General features: G+C 35.1%; 1 protein-coding gene across 9 annotated transcripts in view; it reads right to left on the bottom strand.

Annotated features, from left to right (window-relative positions):
- Positions 1–27968, bottom strand: part of QKI (QKI, KH domain containing RNA binding) — a 160216-nt gene that overhangs the window by 119558 nt on the left and 12690 nt on the right. For all 9 annotated transcript variants that reach the window (XM_064598334.1, XM_045865863.2, XM_045865859.2 and 6 more), the window contains exon 2: positions 3596–3738. In XM_064598334.1, coding sequence (XP_064454404.1) covers positions 3596–3738 — 143 coding nt within the window. The remainder of the gene's footprint in view (positions 1–3595; positions 3739–27968) is intronic.

The raw sequence follows: 27968 nt of genomic DNA, 5'->3' as shown, positions 1-27968 counted from the left end.
TGAATACTATTTCATTTTTTCAAAAGGTGACATAAAGTTCCCAATATAGAGCACAATACAGTTACTACTCATTTGGTATATATTAATAACCTCAAGAAAAATAATTCTTAAATTCTTGTAACAAACAATTAACTTTTTTTTTTTTTGAGAGAGAGAACGTGCACACATGAGGTGGGGGGAAGGAGCAAAGAGAAAGAGAGAAAGAGAGAAAGAGAATCTTAAACAGACTCCACGCCCAGCACGGAGCCCGAGGTAGGGCTCGATCCTAGGACCCTGAGATCCTGACCTGAGCCGAAATCAAGAGTCAGATGCTTAACCCACTGAGCCACCCAAGCACCTCAATTAACTTAACTCTTATAACAGAATTCTTGTATTAAATATAACTTAAATTCCTGTAACAGTTAAAATTAAGGTATTAAAAAAACTACCTGGAGAACCATAATGGTTTTAAATCCATATCAATCCTCTTATGAATTGTAACTAAATTTCTCATTTAAAAAGCTCTGTTAAAATAGATATTGTTGGGTGCCAAAAGTCATCCACAACTCACCCACCCACCCGCCCATTTGATAGGCCCACACCTGGGCATCTAACTTTAAACCCAACACCTCTACCTCAGAACTGCTGAATCCCCACCTGCCCAATGGGCTCCTGCCTCAGTCTTTCTAACTCAGGAACTGGTGATTCTGCTACTCCAACTGATCAAAACCTTCGAGTTATTCCTGACTTTCCCTCACACTCCATACCCAATCTATCAGCAAACACTACTGGCTCTAAGTTAACAATCTATGCAGGATTCAAGAATTTCTAAGTCGTCCTGTTCAAGTTTCTCTCTTCTGCCCCCTAAGTTGGTGTCCCTGTTGTCACCACTGCCCAAAGCAGCCAGAATGAATCTATTAAAAACCACTCCTTGGCTCAAAACATCTGAATGGCTTCCTACTTCACTCAGAATAGAATCTGACGTCCCTACTGGGGCTCACAGCCCCTACGTGATATGGCCCCTCTGCTAACTCTCTAATCTTGCATCTTACCACACTTCCCAAGCACACTCATGCCTCAGGCATTGCACATGCTGTTCACGCTGCCTGGAATGTTCTTCCCCCAGATAATTTTCATGCCTTCCTCCCCATCACTTCAGTCATGTCTCTGCATTCCCTCCATCTTATAAGAGATACTTTTACTATTAATACACAGTCATCGTTTACATGCTTAGCCCACCTTATTTTTTCCATAGCACTGACTACACTTAAAAGTAAATACTCATTTGTTTGTTGTCCATCTCTGACACTGCAACATCTGCTCCACAAGAGCAGAGGCATTGTTTAATTCACCACTCTACCTGCCTCCTGGAACAATGCTTGGCAAAACAACCCCATTAGCCCCGCTCATTCTGATGATCAACAAATAAGAGCAGTGCTCCTCAAACTTTAACATGCATCAGAACCACCGACAGGGCTTGGAAGGCAGATTGCTAGGCCTCAGCCCTAGTTTCTGATTCAGCTAGTCTGGGGTAGGGCTTGAATATTTACAAGTTCCCAGAAGGCATGGATACTATAGTCCTGTGACCACATTCTGAGATCCACTGACCTAGACAATGTTACACCACAAAACAGTTGTCAGCAACAGGAGCTGACCATGGCAATGAATCCCAACTGGTGGAAGAAAGACAGGAATAGAGTGCAAAGTTACCTCCTACTGGACCCACACTATGAAATATATCTCTTCTCACTTAGAGGATTATATCAAACAGGTCTTTTAAATAATGCAATAGAAGTATCACCTTCCCTGAATAGGATTTTGTCCAGAAGAATGGGGACCAGGCAGATGAAGCTATTTTCTCTAACAAGGTCTTATGATCTTACATATTCTGTGTTCATGACTAGTGCTGAAACTTTATCCTTTAGGGTTTAAACGAGCATATGAGAAGGCTGATATCCTTTAGGAGATACTGAAACACCAAACAGCAGTAGACACCAATTGGGATAGCTGCCAAATCGTAATTTCCCATCTCTAGGAATCATTCCAGTCATCGAGGGTGGGACCAGAGTAATCACGTCTAGGTTATATTAGTCAACCTCCCATCTTGAGTCATGGCAGATTGGTCCAAAACACATTTTCTCTCCTAAGAATCTGAAGTTCGAAGATAAAGTCTGGGAGGCACTGAAACCAGACTATGTTAAAACCAAGGCTCTCAAAAAGAAAGTCTGAATTCCTGGTGCTGAGGTTCTCAAAGCTGCCCTGGCCCTTCTCTTACAGGAGGCTTTGCAATCCAGCCATTTCCTTTAATCCTCTGATACTCAATTACTTTCCAACAAACCCTTTGCCTACATTATCCAGAACTGTTTATACATACGTGCAACCAAAAATACTTACAAAGTAAATGTATTAGCCTTAAAGAAAATTGTATTACAAATGCAACTTGTGAAATGTCAAAGCTTTTTTCCATTAATCCAACTTAAGACATTTATTTTCCATCTTTAGACAAGTAGACTGTCCATATAATCAATGAATCTTAGAGTACACATCACATTTTGACCTTACAATACCAACTCCTTCTTGCAGAATAGTTTTTGCTTTTAGAATAGTTCTCTGAAACCTAGCAAAATACCAACAGTTTGCTTTTATGTATTCAAAAGGCACTGGAGCCAATTATGTACAAATACTATGCATGTTGGAAGTACATGGTAAACAACCACACAAAAAGGTTCTTCTATTAAGTACCTTGTATTCTGATGGAAAGAAATAAAAAAATAAATTAAAACACACCAAATAGCAAGTGCTCCTCAGAAAAATAAAGAAAATTATGTGAAACAATGAGTAACTAGATTGCTTTAGATAAAATAGTGAGGGGAGGCTTCTCCGAGTAACATTTGAGCTAAAATCTTAACCACAAAAAGAAGCCAGCCAGTGTACAGCTAACATAAATGCTCTTAGGGCTGGGAATAGACCTGACTTGCTCTAACAGCCAATGTGACTACAGGGTATTGACGAAGAGGGAAAATCACTTAAGATGAGGTCAGAGAGATAGAAAGAACCATATGACATAGCGCTTTGTAACAAACACAAAGAGTTTGGAGCTAATTATAAATTAAGTGGTATAGGACAGGGGGCTACTTGCAACAAGAGGTTTATGGAGAACAGCTGAGCAAGAAACAAGAATGAAAAAGACAAAACAAAAGAAAAAAATTATGAACAGTGGTTATCATAAAAATTTTGGAGCTGAAAGGAAGCTTAGCTGTCACCTAGTCCAACCTCTCATTTTACTGAAAGGATGACATGGCCCAGGCTGTGACTTCCCTGAGGTCAGATTAAAGATGAGTAGAAAATTGTATCTGGTGCTCTCTGCGACACTCAGGCCAAAGCTAAAACCAAGTCTTTACCATGTGCATTTCCAAAAGTGACAAAGCAGCAATTAAATGAAAACATATCTAAATTTTTTTTTAATTGTCCACACCAAGTTAATCATACTTCTAGTCCCTCACACGACATTTTTTTAAAGCAGCTGACAATGCTTAAGTATTTATCACCAGAGGTATCCCTTCCCAAAGTATGTGAAGCAGAAAAAAAATTGAGTAAGACAACAAAACATACTTACATCTGGATATTCTTTTACAGGCACATAGAGTTTCTCTTGTAACTGAACAATAGGTCCCACAGCATCAGGCAATTCTGCACTCCTTTTCTCTGTACTGCCATTTAATGTGTCATTGTACATGTCTTTCCGTACTCTGCTAATTTCTGTTAAAAGTAAAAATTTTAAATGTGTTAGACAAAAAAATATTCTTGCTAGTCGAGGGGAAAAAAAAAACAGAAGGTAGGGGAGGGTTTCATTGATAAAGTGTTAAAACTCAAAGACTAAAGCATTATTAACCTAGTCTACCATTTCCTAGATTAAGTCTATGTTGAACAGAACTACAGCCTTAATTATTTTCTACCAGAAATCAAATTTATATTAACCAAATAATATATTTTATCTTTTCTAAAGATTTATTTTTTTATTTTAGAGAGTGAGCGAGTGCACTGGGGGACCGGGCGGGGGGGGGGGGGGGAGCGGGAAGAGGGGGAGAGAGTCCCAAGCAGCCTCCGCGCTGAGCAACTAGGGGTTCGATCTCAAAACCCTGAGATCATGACCTGACCTGAAACCAAGAGTTGGACATTTAACTGACTCCATCACCCAGGCGCCCCTATATTTTATTTAAATTAACTGCAGAGCCTAAGCTCTTACCCTCTATTTGATGTATCTGTTATTTTACTTAATTTCTCCATGCTTAAATGAGGCCAGTCATTCCAAATAAGAGCTTTAATCAAATAAGAATGCCTACCAGACAAAACTAATAACAATGGCTCTTTTATACTTCAGAACTAATCTGTCTGAATGAGATCTTGAACTGGATTACTTCCTTAGCTATTTTAGGTATCTCTGAAATATCCAAACAGATGTCCAATGGATAACACAGATTTTAAGTTCAGCAGAAGTCTGAGTTTGATACACAAGTATGTTAGTGAAAGCTACAGGAACAGAAAAGATGTCTTAGAGAAGACAGAGGGAGAAAGGAGGACTGAATGAATCCTAGAAAAAGCAACATTTAAGGAATAAAGCAAAGAAGATCCAAACCACAAAGAAATGAAGGTGGATAGAAGTAGGAAAAAGAGGTGTCAAAGAAGCTGAAGAATGACAGAACCAAGAATAGGGTAATCAACAGTGTCAAATACCACAAAAGTATGGTAAGGTAAAGAGCAAAGGAGGGTACCTTGGATTTAACCACTAAGCCACTGGTGATCAGAGAAGTTTCAAGGAAAAGATGGTTTACAGAGATCAAACTACATCACGTTAATGAATGAAATGAAAAAAGAAAAGTAGGTACCTAAAGTCAATGACCTTTAAAAAATTATTAGGACAGTTCCCAGGTATATAAATATACTTCTTATAAGAAAAAATATAAGAAATCCAATGAATCAAGACTTGCACAAAGAAATCAATTCTTTCAAAAATTCTTTATTAAAGCTTCCACAATGTGTTAGAGGATAGACCCCTGCCCATTAGAACCTACTGTCTAATAAGGGTTGTCATTACTAAATTAGCTGGATGCCTCTATATCTCTCTCTCCATGCTACAGATTACATCCTCCTTGGGGAAGAGGCTGTGTCCATTAGTATTTAAAAGTAAAATGCCTTTTATTTTTATAATGTATTTTGACTGCCTTCCAAACATGGAATTTCAATCTACTGCTATAAGGAACTAGGAAATATAAATGCACACTTCAATTTTCTTAACTAGTTATTTATATCACTTTGCTAAATAAAACCCAACACAGCAAAAAGCCATGATCAAAGGTGTTCTTACCCAGTTAGTCTTAAATCAGTGAAAATACTGTATTACAATACATTTTCTGCTTCAACAATGGCAACATTCATTTTGTAACACATCTTATCTCTTAAATAACAATTTGCTTGTCAAAGCTTACCAAATGTGCATCTCTGAACAGCAAATGAAAGTTTTAAAAAGTCAAAAGAAGGTACCTTGGATTTAACTACATTATAAAGGCAAGACTTCATTCCTTAAGTTCTTTTTAATACTAGTTTAATACTACTTAAATCTTTAATACTACTTCTTTTAATACTACTACTTTTTAATACTACTTTAATAATACTTATTAAATACTAATAATAGTATTAAAACATGCCCAATATCAAACTATTGTTTATTTTATATTAGCATGCGACAGCAATTCTCCAATCAAGTTTTCAACCACCAAATAATAATTTAAACATAAATAACTGTTCACATAATTACATAATTACAGCAAGTAATTAACCAAAGGACATTAGGGAAATTTAATTAAAATTATGCATATATCCTTTAGTCCAGGTCTCTATATAAAAGCACTTTTCAATATTAATTTATTACATTTAAATTTCCTCTTCAGAAACTGCTTAATTCTTGTTAATAATGCCGGTATAAAAATCCTGATAATAGCATAAAGGAAAACAATAGATAAAATTTGCTTATAAATATAAATGCAAACATACTAAATAAATAGGCTCCACCAGCATACCAAATGAGTAACGCACAAAGGCAGTGGAATTTATACCATGAATGCAAGAGTTCAATATTAAAAAATCTGTAACCAGAGTAATACAAAAGAATAAAAAAGAAAACAACATATTTCCAGGTAAACAAGTTCGTCAAACTTAGAAAAACCAAGAGCTGTATGAAAATTCAGATGACTAAATTAAAAAATACATAAATATTACAATAATCAATGACCACATATCCACTTAGATGATAAAATAGAAGATACATTTACCATTTAAATGTATTTGTACTTCTATAAATATTAATGTGATTCTCTGATTAATAACTGAAAGTTCTGTGAGATTCTGCTAACCACTGTAGCCCCAGCTCCTAGAATAGTGCCTTGAATACAGTGGGCCCTATGTTAATACTCAGTGGACTGGGCAGATGGGTGGGTAAATGAGCTAGGTTCTAAGGCATTAAAGTTAAACAAGTCATGGTTTCAATCTTTCAAAGAAGTTAGTCTCATATGGGATATATATGAACAGATACTCTAAAGTAGAAAAACAGTAAGAGACATAGATTAGAGATGGTGGTAGCACAAAGCAGGACCATCAAATCTGCCACAGGTTGTTAAGGTCAAGAAAGAAGTCAAGAGGAAAGAAACTCTGACCTTTCTTTTCTAATGACCGTATGTGAGGCAAAGGTACAAACAATGTAATTATAAATTATACTTTTCTTAAGATAAAAAGTCTTTCTACCATGTTTCTTTTAGTCTCAGATACATCACTCAATAATACAAATCATAAGCAACACTGTACTGATGGGGATGAAAAGATGACCAAGTCCTAGTGCTCAAAGATCTTATAATCTTACTCATTGTGGGGGTCTAACCAGCTGAGTACTACCTGTATCAACAGCACCTTTCTAACCAGGAAATCACACTAGCACTTTTTGCTATGTTATTTACAATACTCAAGTCAAAACAATTTCTGGGGCACCTGGCTGGCTCAGTTGATAGAACGTGCAACTCGATCTCGGGGTTTAAGTTCAAGCCCCGTGCTGGGTATAAAGACTACATAAAAAATAAATCTTAAGAAAAAAGTTCTGATTCCAGTTCTAACAGTAACTGTGTGAATTTAGATAAGTCTCTTACTTAACCTCTCTGCAACTTTACCTCATATAATTAGAGGTTTGCTTACTGAATGATTCAACTAAATCCATGGTTTTCCAACCTTAGTATGCAAGGACCCCATTTATTATCTTGTCCCCTAACCCCACATTTTAAAAAGTTTTGTCTCCAAAGCTTGTAGTATGTAAGTCCTGGCAATCAGAGGTTTTTGTTAATATTATACCATCAAGTTGATCTAATCATGGCCAAAATATTACAGAAACATGTCATGGATATGGGTAGTGCTCTAGTTCCTTTTTAAGTGGTGGATTTACAGGTGTTCATTTATGAAACATAGAAGTGCTTCATAATTAATATATTTTATACAGCTGACCCCTGAACAACAGAGTTTGTACTACAAGGGTCCACTACATACTACTATGTAGTACATAGTTATAATGTACTACATACATTTATTTGTATGTATGTAAGATTTTGTAGTATGTAAATCCTGGATTTTTTTTTTTTTTTTTTTTTTGGTTAAATACAGTACAGTATCTTTTTTTGTTGTTAAATACAGTACGGTATTGTCAACATATTTTCTCTTCCTTAAGATTTTCTTATTAAAATGTTCTCTCTAGCTAACTTTTATTGTAAGAATACAATATATAATACATATGGCATACAAAATGTGTTAATCAACTATTTATATTATTGGTAAGGCTTCCAGTCCACAGACTATTAGTAGTTAACGTTTTGGGGAATCAAAAGTTAAACATGGATTTTTGACCATGAGGGGCATCAGTGCCCCCGACTCCCTGCATTGTTCAAGAATCAACTGTATAAACTTTCGTTGTATCAAACATTGCATGATAATGCTCAAATGTCTCATCTCCACACTACCTTCACCAATCTACAGCAGTGGTTCGGAGGACTAAAAGTTCAGAACCATTTGTTTAATCACCTAGTATAAAAATTCCCACTACAATAACCCCCAAATCCCCACTGTCAAGACAACTTGTTTTAGACATCTCTGAAGTTATTAAAGTTTACAAATTTTACTGAATCAAAATCATTCCTAAAATTTCTCCCACTTCCCCCCACCCACTCAACACTCCAAAGGTCAGAAAATAGATCCAACGCCTTGTTCCCATGACAAAAATACTTAAAACAGTTTTAGATCTAAGTATCCTCTTCTCTGAGCTATATAATAACATGGTTTTATACCCTCTCACTTAGACACACCCCATTTATCTATGCTCCTTAAAATGGAAAGTCCTGTACCACACACATCCTTCCCTGAAAATGAGGAGAATGCAGACAGGCTGCTTACCTCCAGTCACAAACACTCCAAGTCCACAGTGTGTTTAAGAACACCTTTCTTTCTTTGATGAGCATATCACCTGACTCAAATGTTGAGTCCACCATTCCATACTTCCACAACTGTTGGTTTAGACACCAATACAATAGGTGATTTAAATTTTTTTTCCTGGCTGTTTTCTACTAGACAAATCCCTTCAGAAAGTTAATCTATCAGTTAACATCCTTTAGGGAGGGCTATTCTGAGTCAAGGATCCAACTAACTGCAATTTCATAGTGCACATATTTCTGCAGCTTGCATACTGAAATACAGGCATACCTTATCAACTATCTGATGAAATCTCAAGCCACACTAGGACCCAAACCCCCCTTTGGATTCACTAGTTTAAACAGGAAATAATCTGTTTTGGATTCTACAGGTTGTACCGTCAAGTTTAGAATACAAATCTTTCAGCTTTTAGGAGTATTCACCTTTCCAGCAGTCAGGGTCCTCTCATTTTCCATGTTTTCTAGAACTGATATTTGACAATGACAGTTTAATGACATTTTTTCAAATTTCCGTATCTTGAAAACTACTTGTGTTTAAGACTGAAAACTTGTTCGGGGCACCTGGGTGGCTCAGTCATTAAGTGTCTGCCTTTAGTTCAGGTCATGGTCCCAGGGTCCTGGGATCGAGCCCCACATCGGGCTCCCTGCTCTGCGGGAAGCCTGCTTCTCCCTCTCCCACTCCCCCTGCTTGTGTTCCCTCTCTCACTGTCTCTCTCTCTGTCAAATAAAAAAAATCTTAAAAAAAAGACTGAAAACTTGTTTCAGTCATACTACTTACTGTCTCCTTACAGTTCTCTGCTTTGATGATCTTGATTTTTCCCTTTTACGAACTAAAACTCAATTATCAGTCAGTAAATTCTGCTCCTAAGAGGGAAAATAGTCACTGCACAGTTCTGTTCTATGTGACCTGTTAATACTACATCACCTTTTTCCCTAATTTACCTAACTCACTAAAACCTAAAAGCTTTGCTTTAAAATCTTAACATCTCATAAGGCTCAGCTCATTTTTGCCTTTAGCTCTTTATCACCACTACTTTTATTATATCTGAATTACTTACTGTAAGTGCATCCCACCCTCTGCCCCCTTAAAATTTTGTACATTTTTTAAAAATCTGAATTACTGGATTAACTAACATATCAACCTCTCTGTGGAAAAGTAAAATATCAGAAATAAGGATAACTTGAAGAACTATTAGAGAATAGAAAAATAAAGGCTGAGAAATCTAAATTATAAAGTAGTTATTTCCCAAGACAGACAGATAATGGCTATGTATAAATTCAATACCGAAATATTGGAAGACTGGATAAAGACTAGAATATAACCCTATTTTACTTACTGGTTTATAGAATTTTTTCAACAAACTTAAACTAAGAAAATAAAAATTAAGAAATGAAATATGAAAAATATTTACTGGCTCAGCAGTACACAAAAAAGCTATTAATAATATACAAATAATAAAATATAAAAATAAAATTGCATGAAAAAATTATTTTCAGGATTTTAACAATACAAATTAAAAGACCACTTTTTAAAACACTGAACACATTTTCATATAAAACGTATTTTAGGGCGCCTGGGTGGCTCAGTCGTTAAACATCTGCCTTCGGCTCAGGTCATGATCCCAGGGTCCTGGGATCGAGTCCCACATCGGGCTCCCTGCTCGGCAGGAAGTCTGCTTCTCGCTCTCCCACTCCCCCTGCTTGTGTTCCTGCTCTCGCTATCTCTCTCTGTCAAATAAAGAAATAAAATCTTAAAAAAAAAAAAAACAACGTATTTTATACCCAGTGTTGTGGTAGCTAATTCCAATTGTTCAACTGGTTCGATGCTATTATACAACTATACATTTTATTTGGGCAGCTATTTGCTTTTTCTTTGAGCCTTATATTTAAAATCCAGCAAAAAAAATTATCATTATAAGACAGATGGACCTAAAATACAGAAAGAAATGAAAATGTTACATTGTCATTTGACCATTACTGCCTCATTTTTAAAATTAATGTTTTCCATTAATTTATTCAGTGAAATAAGAGCCACTTATTTATAAAAATATATGCTTTGATGTACCTAGTAAAAATTTTATAAGTGAAGTTAAAGTGACAGCTTTCATCATTTCAGTTGGAACTTTAAATAGGCTCTATTATTTCCTCACTATCTGCTAGACACTAATCCGGCACAGGAACATAAAAAGCAAAGGAAGATTTTAGTTATTTTAGGTCTTAATTAACAAATTCCTAGTCTCTATTTACATGAAACTTACTAAATCTTAAAACAGTAATATTAGGAGTCTATTTATAACCAAACACCACGTTAGGGTGGTGGCTGTTAAGTACTTAAAGGGAAAAAAGATCTCTTTTGTAGAAAGTAACCTCTAATTCAGGGAAAGTTTTGAAGATATTTTGAGCTGACAAAAAATAACATAACTTCACTGTACTTATTTTTAAAAGCCACACCCCCAAGGTACAGAAAGAAAATAATTTAAAACGCAGGTTAATAGAGACTACACAACATTTAGTAAAATGTGTTTAGATTACTTAAATAACCAAGTAAAACTGATTTAATTTTGAGAGAATTGCTTGGAAACTGGCAAAAAAAAAAAAAATCAAGCTATCAATAATTCTCTAGTGGAACCTGACTTGGGGGGCTAAACTCACAACTATAAGCAAAAAAAGAAAAACTACAAAATTAGATTTAACATCATAGCTCTCCTTTGAATTGCTTTGGCAATTTAATTAATAATTTTGTAAAGTTGTGGATAAATTTCACATAAAAAACATGAAACAGCAAAGGTCTTATAAAAATGCCTATCCTACTTCCATAACTGCTCTCAGCAGCAGTTTTGTATCACAGAAGGCATTTAACAGTAGCTGCACCTCCCTGGAAAAGCTCTCTCAAAGGTTATAGAAAATAATGTCTATTATATGATTCAATTTATACTAAGTACATATATTTTTTGATAGACACATGGAGAAGTCAAAAAATATAACTATTAAGAGTAATCATCTCTGGAAGATGGATTTACAGGGACTATTTGGCTTTCACATTAGATTCACATAAGAATTTTTTTTAAGTTTTGTAAAATAGTAAGGATATTTTCATTACGATGTTAGGAAGTACTTTAAGTCAAAATGTTGTATATAATATTGGATTCCCTATATAAAATTAAAAGGATTAAGTCCCAAGTATAAAAATAAACTACAAAGACTTATTTTTTTAACATGAGCACCTTCCACCAGGCTAAAATACTTTATATATGAATTATTACCTGATTTTCACCATAATGTGAAGTAGATAAAATACCCACTTTATGAAAGAAACAAAGGAAAAAAAAAAAAAACAGTGCTCAGAAATTTAAGAATTGATCCAGTGTCACAGTAAGACCAACCAGCTTTTATTTAAAGTTTCATAAAAGACTTTCTGGTATAAGCAGCCCTTAAAACTTACTTTAGGAGACGGTAATTAGAGAATGGAAAATAGGAAAACGGAACAAACCAACTTTTAGTTTACTGCCAGCCGTGCTCTAACAAGTTCAGTCCACTGCTTTACTATTGACTGCAAAAAAGACTAGAGCCCTCCTCTTTTCATGCCAACAGAACACAGCTTCAGTGGGTGAAATCTAGGCCTAAGTGCCTGGAAAAGTGACAATCCTGAATGAATGAATGCCTGCTGCTGGGATACAAAGAAGGCAAAATAGGCCAATACAAAGAACAGAACAGAATGGGGGAAAAGCATTTTTTTTTTTTTTTAAGTTATTGGAATAGACATCCTTTCTCATTTATATTGGATTTTGTTTGGAGGTCATTTTAAACCTGTTTAGTTTTATATGTTATATGTCAAGGATTTTTTAAGAAAAATATTCCCTTCTGGTCATTTAGTTCTTTAAAATACACAGGGGAAACCAATCCTTACCTCTACATAATATCCACTGTATTAAAATTTAAATCTGAAGGTTAAGAAACCTAGTTAAGAAACACCGTTAATGAAGATCTGAAGAAGATGCAACAATAAACCAGCAGATGCTACTGGGATCCAGGTAAAAAGTAATACTTGAGAATCTAGCAATTCTTATTAATAACTCTTTTCCCAACCCTTTTAATATTTCTAGAAGAACAGAAATGAATTCATAACAATGGAAAATGGGTTCCCACATAAAGAGGTAGATGAGAGTTTTTTGGTTTTTTTTTACCATTTACTCTTATATGCCTTTGAAGTGTTTAAGCGTCTCAATACATTAACTTCTTAAAAATAAATGCTTGCCTTAAGATTTTATTTATGATAACAATAGTAACAGATTAATATCCATGAGACTACAATGATATAAATAATTGAATAAACAAATACAAGGAGAAGTGGCAGATCTTCCTTACAGAATTCCAATTAACATGGAAGGAAAAGATGGGATATAGAAAATCACCGTTAGTAAGTATTGCAGGTGCGAACCATTCAATGGGTGCTGCTAAAATTAGTGGAAAAAAACATGAGAAACAGGATTTCTGCTCAGAGTATCTCCCCATAAGTCATTTACTAATTACAAAGGAAAAAAGCAACGATCCAGTGGAGAAACCTGGCAGACTCTACCTTAACCAGGGGATCAAATACTATCGCCAATAAGATATATACCTTTAGCATGACACACTGAAAAAGGCCAGTCATTTTGTTGTTTTCTTGCCAAATATGCACAACCTCAATCTAATCATGAGAAAACATCAAACTAAAATTGAATAATATTCTACAAAATAACTGACAGTTATCTTCAAAAATACCAAGAAAAGCGTCATAAAAGAATCTGACACTGTCACAGACTGGAGGATACTACAGAGACATCACTACTAACTGCTGTGTGGGATTTTGGATTGGATCCTGTACCAGAAAAAGGACGTGAATAGGAAAATTGGTGAAGCCTGAATAAGAGCTGCAAATTAGTTAATAATATTGTATCTATGTTAATTCCCCAGTTCCCCTAATTGTACTGTGGTTATATGAGTTCTTACCATTAACCTCTGTGCTATATTTCTATTTCTGTGTAAGTCTAAATTTGCTGCAAAATAAAGTTTTTACTTTGGCCTCAGAGTTATTTATGCTCATTGAGGGGGGATAGTTATGGGAGAGAATGAAAGCCATGCAAATGTCTTACTTTTCTAGTGTTTGAAAAAATAAAATGCCTGCTTACCAATAAAACTGGGGATCTCAAAATCATTAAGAATAAGCTCTTTAATTCAAAATAACCTTTTTACATTTTCTTTAGCAGTTACTGCTTAAAAAACGCATGTACTTTAAATTTGCCTTAAGAACATGAAGACTACAATCCATAAACTATCTTTCTATAGGAACAGAACCTTTCTTAATAACCACACGTAGTAAGGAAAAAAGCATTGGCCTTGAATTTATGCAACCTAGATTTTATTTCTGATTCCCTGCAAGATCTAGCTATGTGGCTTTGAACTTAACCCTCTGAGTCTCAGTTTCCTCCTCTGTAAAATCAGGTTAGACCAGATCAGTTCTATCAATGAGGAGTCTGGGCACCTTCGTGTTTCTTCTGAGAAGCTCATTTTGTGCCCTCTGTGTAATCAATACCCCACAGGAAAGGGCTGCATAAACTCAACAACCAATCAAGAACCACAGATCTACTCCTTCCAGAATTTACATTTCAAAATGTCCTAAACTAATGGTCACCAGGATTTATTTTAAATAATATCTTTGTAAAGCACCAAATCCTCATATAACCAGGCTCTACAAATTTATTTTTGTGGGAGGTGAGGAGAGGTCCACCCTATGTATTTTATCCTCCTCAAGCTCCAAATTACTTAGGGCTTTAAAAGAAATTTGGTAAATGAGTGAAAATAAAACAGAACTCCCAGAAATTCTGAAGGAATTATGTTTGTGTAGGGGGAGGGGTGGAGGTAGGTTGCTTTTCCTAACAATTTCTTTGATTTTTTATTTTCCTTTTCAATTGTATTCCAAATTCCTCCTAAGCTCAATGGAGGAAAAACCGAAGATCAGTAATCATGCACCCCTTGTGTATCTGAACATCACCTTAATTCCACAAACTGAAGCAAATGTCAAATGACATTCACAGGTGTTACAGCAGCCCATGTACATGAGAAATCCCTCATACTAAAAAAGCTAAGTTTTTTTAAGCCATAATAAACAATCTACTGTACATGATATTCCAAAGGTCCTTTACAGCAAGCATTGAGATTGAATTAAAAAACTTCCAATTTTGTTTCAAGAGCAACATATACAGTACCTTCAGATGTCAACATAATTGATACTGAAAACACTACTTTAATATGGTATTTTAATATGATCCCCTTTAATGAAACAAAAGTTGTTTTACTTTACAAAGAACTAGATTCAGAAAATCTAAGTAATGTTGTGTATGCTACTGGCTGTATTTACTACATTTTTACTACCTCTTAAAAGTATACATTTTACTATCATATAACAATATTCTTAGAATGCAATTTTAATATGAGTTTATAAAATGCAGAATACAGCACTCTTCTGAGATCATAAAAGTTTAATTTATTAGAATGGAAACTAAATGTTATCATATAAAAATATTACCAAAATAATACAAGAAAAATCCTGGTCAAGGACATTCCTGAACTCCCAAATGCCTATATCCAACTGTCTTCTAAACATGTCATCTTGACACACTTAAATCTGTCCCCAAAACTGTTCCTCCTGATCTCAAAAACTGGCAAGTCCATTCTCTCACACATCATATCCAATCCACCCGCAAATACTGTTTACACACCTTTTAAAAAATATACCCAAAATCCCACTGACCCCCTTACCCACTACCACCCTAGTTCCAGCCACAATCCATTTCTCACCTAAATCACTGAAATAACATAAGTGGTCTCCCTGTTTCCACCATTCCCCCTGTCAGCCTAGTCTCTATTTTCCAGAGTTAGCCTGTTAAAATCCAAGTGACATGTCCCTCCTTTGCTCAAAACTCTCTAATTGAGTTGTTCTCACATTTTTTGGTCTCAGGACTCAACGCATAAAAAAATTACTTCAAGGAGCCTTTATAAAGAGCTTGTGCTTGTGAGTTATACCTGTTAATACTTAACCAAACCACAAATCAAAACTTTAAAGTATCTAAATTACTTATGATTCACTTTAACATAATAGTAAACCCCATTACATTTTAACAAAAAACATTTTATCCAACAGAACAAAATAGTGAGGAGAGGCACTGTTTTCTATTTTTGCAAATTGCTTAAATGTCTCTCTTAATAGAGACAATGGAATTCTCATCTTTTTTCCCCCTCATATCTTCTTCTGAATTCAATCTTTTGCAATATCACACAGCATATAGCCTCTGAAACACTCCACTATAAACTCAAGTGAGAATGAGAGTAAAAAAGTCAAATAACTTACTATTATGAAAATAGCTGGACCTCACAGACTCCTAGAAAAGTGCCCAAACCACATTTCATGCTCTAATGACTCATCGTTTCAATCAGTGTAAAAGCCCAGGTCCTCACAGAAGCTCCCCTTTACCCTCCCCCTCTTACCTTTCTGACCTACTCTCCTAACCAGCTTACCACATCCCACCCCCCCCCCCAACCCCCATCTCTCATTCACAGCTACAGCTACAGCCACACAAGGAACTGCAGGTCCTGGCCTCACAGTTTTGCACGGACTCTTCCTTCCTCTTGGAAAGCCCCAGAGAGCAGCATGGTTCACTCCATTACCCCCTTCAAATCTCTGTTCTAACATCAATTTCTCAATGAGGCCCACCCAGATCTCCCTATTTAAAACCACAACCTGCTCCAAGCCATCCAAAACACTCCTATCTCCTTTATCCTGTTCAGTGTAGCCTCAGAACCCATATTGTCTAATATATCACAGAATGTATTTATTGCTTCTTGCCTGTCTCCTACATAAGAATGTAAACTCCGGAAAGACAGACAGCTTTGCTTTTGTCTTTTGCTATATTCCCAAGGATCTGTATCCTTGGGGAAAAAGCACCTTTTGAACAATCTTAGCAGGACAATTAGTACAAAAACATGCAAAGCTACAAAAACATGCTTGAAACTTGACTCAAGCATCAAGAGGTTATTAGCTTTATGACTTATTCCCCTTCCCATTAAAGTAACAGAAATGCACTCCTCTTCTCAAAAGGGCTTGCTGCATTTATGCAGGATTTGTGAGCATCTAACACACTTAGATAATAACATACGTTCATTTATCAGTGTTAAATTCCTCTGGTGTGTTTTAGACCAAATGACAAGATAAAATACACAAGCATCTAAATGAATGGGCTTAGCTTTAATACAAAAAACCACCACCCTAATCCATGAGGAAAAGACTGCCCCTTTTCAGGACTGCTCCAAAGGGGTTACAATGATTCATTCCTCTTGAGGGTTTTTGGGTTTTTTTTATAACCTCTATATTTACAATCTGCAAAGTTTACAATCTGTTCAAAGTTTATTTGGTAAAGAATAAAATAAATTTTTTCCATTTTATTTCCTAAAAGTACAAACTGTTTATAAAATGGATTGGCCTGAATTATGTACAGTTGGGAGTTTCTTTTTAAGTGTCTTTAATAATCTGTGGTACAAGATATTGGTTGTTCATGCATGCATTCAACAAATATGTATTGTATACCTACTATGAGCTAGGTACTGGCCAAAAGCCCTAGGGATATACTCATATGCAAAAACAGACATGGACCTTGCTCTATCACACACTAAGTGAGCAAAAATAATACCTGAAGTAGAGTACTCATCTAGGTATGACCTCAAAGAAGTACCTCAATGCATTTCATATCGCAAAATAAGAATTTTAGCTTTTACTGAACTTTTATTCCTCATTATCATCCTGTAACAATCTAAGTAAGTCCGACAAATATTAGAAGTATTATGTTGTATTCAGTGGTTATGTGGTCTATATGGTAAGGAGAGACATTCTCAGAAGTAATTATTCAGGGAAAACGGGAGTCCTCAAATAGGAAGCTAAAATTCAGATTCAAAAAGAGCTCCTACTCCTTCTGGATTTCACATTCCAGCTCAAGACTGGTCTTCTAAGAGTAGACATGTCTGACAAAGCCCTCCTAGAAAGCAAACCAACCAGACATTCAGACAGGGCACAAGGAGGCATCTCCATAGAAGACAGTTTAAAATGAATTCCCCCTTGTAAACAAATTATCCAGCTTACTGTTACTCTGCCTCTATTTTCCTTGTTATCTAGACCTTTCCCAGGGCTGATTTAAATGCCACAGCAAGGTATTAGACTGGGAATGAAACAGAGTTGACTGGTGGTGGTAATGGTAGCACACAACGAGTGAGGAGGCATAGCATCTCTTAAACAGAGTAATGAGATCTAACTTCTTTCTAAGCAATGAGTGGCCCCTCAAAGTCTGCCTTGGAAGGCAACACTTTATTGTATAGCTAGACGCATTTCCTTACAGGCAAGTACTATTCTCATCTCCATTTTATAGTTAAGAGACTAAGATTTGGGGGTTAAACACTTTGACCAAAGAGGACATAACTTGTAAGTGAAAAAGTCAGGATCCAAATTTAGGCCTCCATATCACACTGTCTCTCCAACATTACTGTCCCGTCTTGATAATGGGAAAAACAGTGTAAGAATACAATAAAAGCCATACAGAATAGAGGAAAAAAGATGAGAAGAGTGTAGAAATTGGAGATATAAAGAGGGAAAAGTAGAGAGATATACACAGTAATGAAGGAAAGAAAGAACAGTATAATTCGAATTAAAACTAGAATGATAAGTCTCATTTAAGCTCTGGAGGGACTAGCCGCACATAGTTCAACAACACGGTATACATTTACTCTATCATCTATAAGGACCATCTAAGATAACTCTAGACCTAAATTTCTGAGTTTCAGAGAAAAAATTCTTTCAACTAGAATAGTATTTGTAGAGTCTCTGGCACATACTCAAACTGCAATTACTGACTGAATATATCCTATTTTTCTACGGTATCAGGCATTTTGTTTGGTGCTAGCATGACCCTGGTAAGCAACATGGTTCCTGCCAGGGCAATTCTTCTAGTAGTAAGAACTGGTGTCTATGTAAATAGATTAGAGGGCCAGAAGTGATTGACAGATGAGGCTAAGTGTCCTGGGATATAAATACCTGGACCTGAACACTAGACAAAGTAATTTTTTTTAAGGAGTAAGCCAGAGTTCTATGGTTTCTTTTGATTCCACCGTAGAAAAGATCATGCTAGGGAAAACTGGATTCTAGGTATGTAAACCCTCACTTTAATTATTATGAAGGAAAGGAGAATAAAATCAGAAAAAAAAACATGATGTATACTTACCACTCTAATGATACATATTTATGTTGATGGAGCTGATAAGTGAAAAATGCTTAAAATATATGCATATGTCCCCCTCAAGGATTTTTTACAAACTTTAGTTTTCTGACTCCTAATCCCATTTCTACTGGACTGCTATTTTTAGTAATGCCTATAATTATCCAGGCAAATGCTTCTGTTTTTCTCACTCATGGTACTTTTTCATTTACTCAAAAACTTCCCAAAGGCAGAGGTCAATGAACAGTTGTGTATTTTAGAGTAGCCACACTAAGGTTTAAAGACATGGAAGTTACCATGCAAATTAGGTATTTGTTTCTTAAAACCAATACAAAGTTTTCCGTGGAAAGTTCGTAATGAACAGAATTTCTAAGAACAAAAGTTCTATCTTCCACCAAGGCCTGCCTTACTAGGGGCAAGTGGAAAATTACAGATATAAACCAAAATCTAAAAGCAACCTATTTCAAACAGCACTCAAAACTCATCACACTGGAAAGTAAGTGAAGTCCACTCACTAAAAATGAATTCCTCCCTAATTGTGGTTTAAAACCAAACACTACTACAAAGAGTAAGCATAGCAAGATACATATATCATCTTTTGTTGGAGAATTTCATAGGCAACAGAAGAGTAAGATGTACATTAGCACTCCCCAGCACATTTTTTTTTAAGCAAGGAAGTGGAAAGGCCATAAAATTCTTTGAAACCAGGCCAATTCACAGGTGCCTTGAGGCATTAGTAGTAACCTGCAGTAAGAGGCACATCAGAATATCAAGACTTAACAAAAAAGTGAACCCACTTTCAAAATGTCAGTATTAAATGGAACAAGCTTTGAAAGAAACTTAACATACTTCCTGCATTCTGAATATGTTGTATTTTTTCTCTTATGAAAAGAATGACAATGTCAAATAAAGCAAGCTATTGACACAATCACCAGACCATCACCTTTCTCACAACTATAGTTACAGCTGCTCAAGAAAAACTCCAAGTCTCCAGGTCTTTGTGCAGAACTAACTTAGTAACAGTTCAAAAGTCAGAGAACATTTTACTTTTTAAAAAGATTACCAAACAGCTGACTACAAAATTATAAATAATAATCTATGACAAAGAAACAAACTGCTGAAAATGCAATCTTTGATAAAAACTACTGTAATACCTCAGTCTGCCTCCATTTCATCTATAAAATGGAATCTGTAAAGATTAAATGAGGTAATGAATATATATTTATAAAAAGTGCCCGATATATAAACTTAAGTATGTTCATATCATCATTACTACTGATAATTATGATATAAAATCATATATTCTGGAAATGCTGTTATCTTGACAGATGTCTGAAAGATAATAACTGCTGATTTAATGAATACCTGTTACTAAACTCTGTTCTTTTCCCAGACTCTAGAGGCATAAAAGGCACAGAGAAAAGGCATCTACCAACAAATACTCTTTGCAAATGACTTCTCACATGTAAACTCATCATACATGGCAAAGTGGAGGTAAAAAGTAACAGATACAGCGTAATTTTTCCAACTCACTTTTACTAAGCACCTCCTCAGTCAACCATGTCTTCCAGAAAACCTTACATACTACTCAAATACAAATGCCACAGTACATTTAGCTTATTAAAAATGACCGTTAAATACCTGGAGCAGATATTCTCTACAGCACTTTCCCAGAACACACTTTAAAAAGGTTAAGAGCTCTTTGAATCAGGATCTGACCTATTTTGGTTTAACCATTTTTCCAGAGTTTAAGATTACTTTAACCTCAAATGAGTCATTTGGGGGAAGAAAAATTGGGGAAACAGTTTGGCCTGTAAATATATATTTGCATAACTCTAATTTAATAACTTAAAATAGTTGTCACCTTTATCACAATAGATTTGGATGTGAATTTAAATATATCACAAAAAAACCCTTCTAAAAAAGTAAACTCCCACCAGTAACTATGGAATTTGAATTTAGTATCAGCTTATAAACAACTAATTATAGCCATCTTGCTACAGAAAAGTGGTAATTTTAATGAAATAAGTACTATATATACATGTGTATACACATATACTACTTTTATCAATAAAATTATATATGAATTATACATGTTATACTCATATACATGTATAACATATAAAACATTAAATATATCACTAAAATATATTAATGCTTACACATGTATACAATTCATAGATACTCCATATACCTTATTCTAACTTCATCTTGTATGTTAAAATTTTTAGTTTTTTTCCTGAAATTGAAAATGTAGCTTTCCACATATTGATTTACTGGATCAGGAACATTAGAGTTAAAATTATTATACTATATTTCTCTCATAAAGGCCTAGCCTAAAGAATATTTATCTTTAGGCTCTATCTCTGAATTCTAAGCTTGCCACAGCCTACCTAAGCCAAATTGTATCAGTGATAAGAAAACAGAGGTATTGACTGACTTTTTTTTAAAGATTTTTACTTATTTGACAGAGAGAGACACAGCAAGAGAGGGAACACAAGTAGGGGGAGCGGGAGAGGGAGAATCAGGCTTCCCGCCAAGCAAGGAGTCCGATGTGGGACTCGATCCCAGGACCCTGGGACCATGACCTGAGCCGAAGGCAGACACTTAACCACTGAGCCACCCAGGTACCCAAGATTTTATGTATTTATTTATTTGAGGGAGAAAGAGAGAGCACGAGCAGGGAGAGGAGCAGAGCCAGAGGGACAAGCAGACTCTGGGCTAAGTGAGGAGCCCCACGCAGGGCTCAATCTCAGGACCCTGAGATCATGACCTGAGCGGAAATCAAGAGTCAGGCGCTTAACCAACTGAGCCCACCCAGGCACCCCTAGAGGTGTTGATTTATTTTAAACTTTGTAAATGTCAGAGATGGCTAAGCATTCTAATTTATCTTCAACATCACATGGAGGCTTACTTCTCATATGGATGTATCATAATCAGTCTAGCAATTAAAGTAACTTAAATGAAAGTACTTTCAATCACAACCGGAACTTACTTCAACAAGAATACTATTTCTTGCAGGTTTTCATACATTCAGTCTCATGTGCACAACCTCAATAAACTGTTTCCTAAATACAGAGAATTTGCACAACTTTTTTCTTCCTTCTATTCTTGCTTTTTCCAACCATCAAATATTAAATTCCCACATTTACTTCAAAATTAAACATTTCTATTATTCTGTACTTAAAGAGAACAGACTTACAACAGCTATACTCCTATTAAAATTTTCTAGGTAGCATGGTACATTATATAATTTATTAACCAGGGTTATGTATCCAAGTAAAATCTAATAACCTCCTAGAAGTAATCCTCAATTACCTTAGAACCCAACAGTTTCAGGACATATACTAAGAAATATTACTTTTATATTTTACATTAGCATTTTTCATTTTAAATATTTACCAACCTTCGAATAGGTCTCACATTCCAACAGTCACACATAACTCTCTTAATCTGGACACAGATATCTGTTAACAAATATATGTACCATGGGAAGAAAGTGTACTCCAAAATGCATGGTACAGTATACCAAAATTCAGGATTAAACACTCTGAATACTGTATGTTGAATCAAGGGTTAGGTTATTCTAAGAAATGACAAGCATTAGTCACCTAGAGTAAAAACTGACAAGGCCCAGATTTCCCATAATAGAAATTCTACCACTGTGTTTAAATTTTATAATACAAACTGTTTAAACACAATATAAACCAGTTAAGACTGACAGTTTATATGACATTCTATCAATTGACTATTACTTATAAACCCGGAGTATTCTGCATCCTTTAAGACTGTAGTTCATCATACAAATGGCAGAAACATAAATTACACAGCATATCACCATGAATGTAGTAAATGGATTTCAATTCATTAGACAAATCATGTGCTGAAATATAAAAAGTCAGCAATGTTTTAGATATTTAATGAAATATAAAAATTTATGTGGTTAAGGCTTTAACGTACAAAGCGTAAGCAACTTTAAAAACAGCCATCTTTAGCTCTTAAATAGAATGCTCAAGTGTCACTCATCTGAACTAAGCAGGCCAAGCAAAATATCCTGTGATTCCTATGTTCTCCTCAATGTCGAAATGGGTGGATAATTTAAAGCCTGCTCCCTCAAGAGTTGCTTTATAGGCAATTTTCTCCCAGTATCAAGGTTTGCAATTTCCATTTGGCTGCCAGTTTGCGATTAAATTCATCACCTTTATTATAAAAATGTGCTTCACTCCATGGCCTGCTGCACAAGAACTGTAAGAAAAACATTTTTCACTGCTAACGGCAAAATCATTCTAAGGCAACCACCACATCCACTCAGATTCGCTTCCTCAACCTGACGTAGTAGCCTACATCACTCACAGGAGAAACTGTAACAATTCTGTAACTCACAGAACCTAATTTTTGGATAAAATGCAACCAATCTTGTAATTTTTATATTCAGTGTTATTGTGAATGAATCAACCACAAGAAGTCAACATACGGAATATTTCCAAATTTCAATAAAATGACAAAATAATTTTTAAGTGTTAGATAATTAAGTACCCATCTTCTTTAAAAGTTCATGATTTGCTTTGTAGCTTAACTTTCACTATCTGGGCAAACAGCCAATGGTCAAAAATAATTATAAGATACATAGATAGATAATGTTTATACTTATATAACACTTCTATCTAACTTTACCTTCTTAATAAGTCACAATATAAGGTTTGGAGGTAAAAGAAAGTCAGAAAAAAGACAGTATTTCCCAAATAAAGTCATTAAAGCTAGTCACCATGACATATTTAAGAACACAATATTACTCTTTATAAGAGTTAGATTTTTTCAAGATTATCTATAAAATTAACATTTACTTTTACAAACTTGGCTTTTATGCCAAACACTCAGAAATCTCTTAGTCCAGTGAACTTGATAGTATCCATTTTAGAATTTACAGGGGGGGGAAAAAGAGAACTAAATTTCACATTAAATGAAGCCTATAATCAGAGGAATTATCAGGTTATTTAATACGTGAACCTCCAAGAAATTTCCATCTACCTGCTAGAAAATGGTGTGATCCCTTCCATCTTAACCTGTGTCTGCCTCTGCCACAGCAGTTAAAGCACTATACTGCAGTTTCTTATTTCATTTCTCTCCCCATACATGGCTCCTTAAGTACTGGACTATGCCTTAATTCATTTTTGTATCCGCAGCACCCAGGAAAGTGCTAGATTTAAAAAAAAAAAAAAAAAAAAGTTTGTTGAAAACTAAGTTACAGCAGGAGTCAGCATCAGTTTTGCTAAAACTACACAAGTCATAACCCATTAATTCTATAGTATTAGTCACAACCAACACTTTTTAAATGACATAGAATGGGGACACATGGGTGGCTCAGTCAGTTAAGCATCCAACTCCTTGACTTTGGCTCAGGTCATGACTTCAGGGTTGTGAGATCGAGCCCCGCATCAGGCTCCCCACTCAGCGAAGAGTCTGCTTGAGCTTGAGATTCTCTTTCTCTTCCTCACCCTCTGCCCCTCCACCCATGCACATGTGTGCACACGCTTTCTCTAAAATAAATTTTTAAAATAAAGAAATGACATAGAATAAATTTTTAAAATAAAGAAATGACATAGATATGGGAAAACAGATTACACCGTAACAGAGACAAAACACAAATATTATTTCATTAAGCTTTCATTTCAGCTGTTTAGTTATATGAATATGTATGTACATAACAAAATATTTCCCTTTATAGGTAGCATTCTAAAAATTTGACACATACCTTTTTTTGCCCACATTTATATCAGTTTTCTGGTTTACACTGTCAGGATATATGTACTTGTTATTCAATAAATATTAGTATTAACAATCAAAGACACTCTGGATTAACAAAATCAAAGATTTCACTTTGAGATTCCTCTTAATTATTACTTACTTGCTCCAATGCTTTAAACATCCACAGATAAAGTGACTAAAAATTTTGTATATTCAAATCTGAACAACTCTCATGATGTTCAGTTAATATATTTTAATAAGAAAATCAAAGGTGTTAGTCCTTGAATAAAAATGAAATGTGAAAAATAAGACTCTCATGTCCCTTACTACCCATTAAAATAAATACATTTTTCTATGACCTAAAAACAAACTTAGGATTTTCTAACTCAGATCTTACTTTCACCTTTCCTAATCACTGTCATTCTCTTACAGGATCCACTTATTCTCTACTCTCTTCCCCTTTTCACTTTTCTTTTATTCAGGATTCATGAAACAACAACATAAAATGCTTTTTGAAGATACCTCCCCTAAATTTATCACCCTTCAAAATTTAGATAAATTTACACTAGCCTATGAAACAACCTGTACAGGACATCACCACACACACAAATACTAAGTCTAGCAATGACAGAGAATCTGAACTGAGTATTTGGAAGACACTAAGTGGCTTTCTCATTTTCCCTTATCTTTACCTTAGACTTTTATCCCATTATTCGAGGGCAAATAACCTAGATCTACAAGGGGGGAAATGGAGAGCTTACTCTAACTAATGACTTTAAAATACTGTATAAAATATAGACAGTGTAAGTTCCTTTGCTATGTACACTACATTGTATCTAGACCTAGAGTCAGCTGGCCGGAAAATGAACCCAGGAAGGCCTTTTGTCTTTAACATCAGTTTAATGACAATATCACTGTATGCATTATATACTTAATTTTATTCTTATTTACAGGAAAAGTTAAAAAAACACCCTGGGTAGAGGGGCACCTGGGTGGCTCGGTTGGTTAAGCGTAGGACTCTTGATTTTGGCTCAGGTCATGATCTCAGGGTTGTGATATTGCGCCCTGTGTAGGGCTCTGCACTGGGCATGGAGCCTGCTTAAGATGCTCTCTTTCTCCCCTCCTCTCCCTCTCTCAAAAAAAAAAAAAAAAAAAACCCTAGGTAGGTACTTCAAGTATTGAAACAAAATTTAAAATAATTAAGACTACTCACTTTAGAAGGTAGTCACAATACACCAATTATCAGTCATAACATCATTCCCCACAGAGGGGATCAGGCCCAAAGGTACTCTCTGACTGGCTAATACCACTTACAGACATAGTTCTGTCACAAGCGCCAAATCAGCTACCATTCCTGAAGCCAGCAGTTTCTAATTTGTGAAACTTCATACCTTCTGTACATGAACTACACTTACATATGTAACAAAAAGATGGAACTGTGATCACTGAGATCCATTCCAACTTCAAATCTCTGAATTACAGGTTTTTTTTGAACTGGAAAATTTTTTTAATGAAAATCTGTTGGGCCTTCCAGACGAAATGCTATTATTCTACCACCCACCCTTACACTTACCCTTCTTTAAAGACTGCTAACTATAAATGTCATCAAAACTTCATTTTATAATATGAATAATTGCTGTAACAACAAAAAGAGAGCTAATATCCTATAGATTAAAATCTAAACAGAAAAAACTCATCTAATTACTGATTTACAGATCTTACAAAACTACTGTATCACTGCATCTCAATGTTTATTGAACAATCTAACAAAGACAAATATTTTTCTGCTCAAAATTCCTCTTCGCCTAACAATTCACTAATTCCCAACTTAAAAATTTTAGACTTAAACCAGGCATACGTTAAAACAGTCAACATTTCTCTGTGCATTATTTTAAAGTATTTTTAAATTTTACATTTAAGTTGTCAGAATTGTTCATTTTCTTTCATTTAGAAAATTATTTAAAAATAGCAATTCTAAATATTTAAATAACACTTTGAATTAAACAAAATTCACTACAGAAACCATTTGCTGCGATTGTTATATAAAGTCAAAAAGGATGCTTTTTCTTGCTTCCTTTTAGATGGAATTTGAAATAATCCCAAACTAAATGAAATTTAACTATCTTTTTCAGAGAGTACTTTGATCTGACTTGAGGCAGTATTCTCATCCAAAAATTAAGATTCCCAAACAATTATTATTTAAACCCTCTTCTCCCTAGGATCCACAGTCTTTACAATCCTCTAATATTTATCATAATGTATCCTCAGACCACTAGTTCCAAAAAGAAAAGAAAAGAAAAAAGGCATTCCTTTACCAAGTAATTTCAGAAAATGCTCATTTAAACCAAGTCAGCTTCCTTTAGCAGCTCCTGGATGTTCAACATGTCACCACATGTTGAATTCACAAAAGAATATGCAGCATTTCTTTGACTACTTTTATTCTCAGACTACCTCAGGAGGCCAGTATTACATGGAACACACTTTGCAAACACTTCGCCGATAGCCTCCCTCAATTCAGGGTTAAATTAGCAGATCTTCAGTCTCTCCCATCCAGTTTAAGATTGTTAGGTCTTTCAAGCCATTAGAGCAAAAGCAAATGGAGAGAAAGATGAAAGGCAAGCATATGGCAAAAACCCATGCCATACATACAAGACAAGATATGCTAGCAACTCATCTATAGAGCTTAGACTCACCAGTTCTACAAATCACACACTAATTCCAGATAAACTTCCTTCCTCCAGTCACCTAAACCCAACACAATCACCAAAAGACACACAGAGAAAAGAACTATCATAAAAAGAGTGGATTAAGTATATCCAAATGTACTAGTAAAACAAAATAGAAAGCCAAACTAAGCATGCACAGGTTAAAAAAAATAAAAAAATAGAAGTTAAGAGGCAAAATACTGGGGAGGGGGAAGGTGGGGAGTAATTCCAGAAAGTCTAAAAATATGCAATAAGCAGAGCAATCTATCAATGAATCCATATTAAACAGAAATGTGGAGGCAGATAAAAGGGAAAAAAATTAAGATGTAAAAAGAAAAGCCTTAAATGGGTCTCCCATTATCAAGAAGATGAAATCTTTTTCCAGGAATTTAAAGCTTTCTACAGAAGAGATATAGAATAATTTACTTCTTTCTCCTACCCAGAATGTCCTCTCATTCAAGGATAGTGTTCCCTGTGTCTAGAATACTACTCCCTTACCTTTTCTCCACTTCAATCCTATCTATCCTGCAAGAGCCGGGTGAAATTTTACCTCTTTTCCTGAAACATTCCATATCTCCCCAGCCTAACGTGATCTTAGCACCAGTCTTTCAACCTTTCCTGGTTACATTCCCTTATATTACTTTCTTTTCATACTATCTACCCTATTACTCAGACAACCTGAAGGTAAGGAATGAATGTGAAGCTTTGTTGCATACCTCATATGTTAC

Source organism: Mirounga angustirostris, unplaced genomic scaffold, assembly GCF_029215605.1.
Source record: "Mirounga angustirostris isolate CCGP_5_RB_7025 unplaced genomic scaffold, mMirAng1.0.hap1 SCAF_8, whole genome shotgun sequence".
Lineage (NCBI taxonomy): Eukaryota > Metazoa > Chordata > Mammalia > Carnivora > Phocidae > Mirounga > Mirounga angustirostris.
This window is presented reverse-complemented; position numbering and strand designations above follow the sequence as displayed.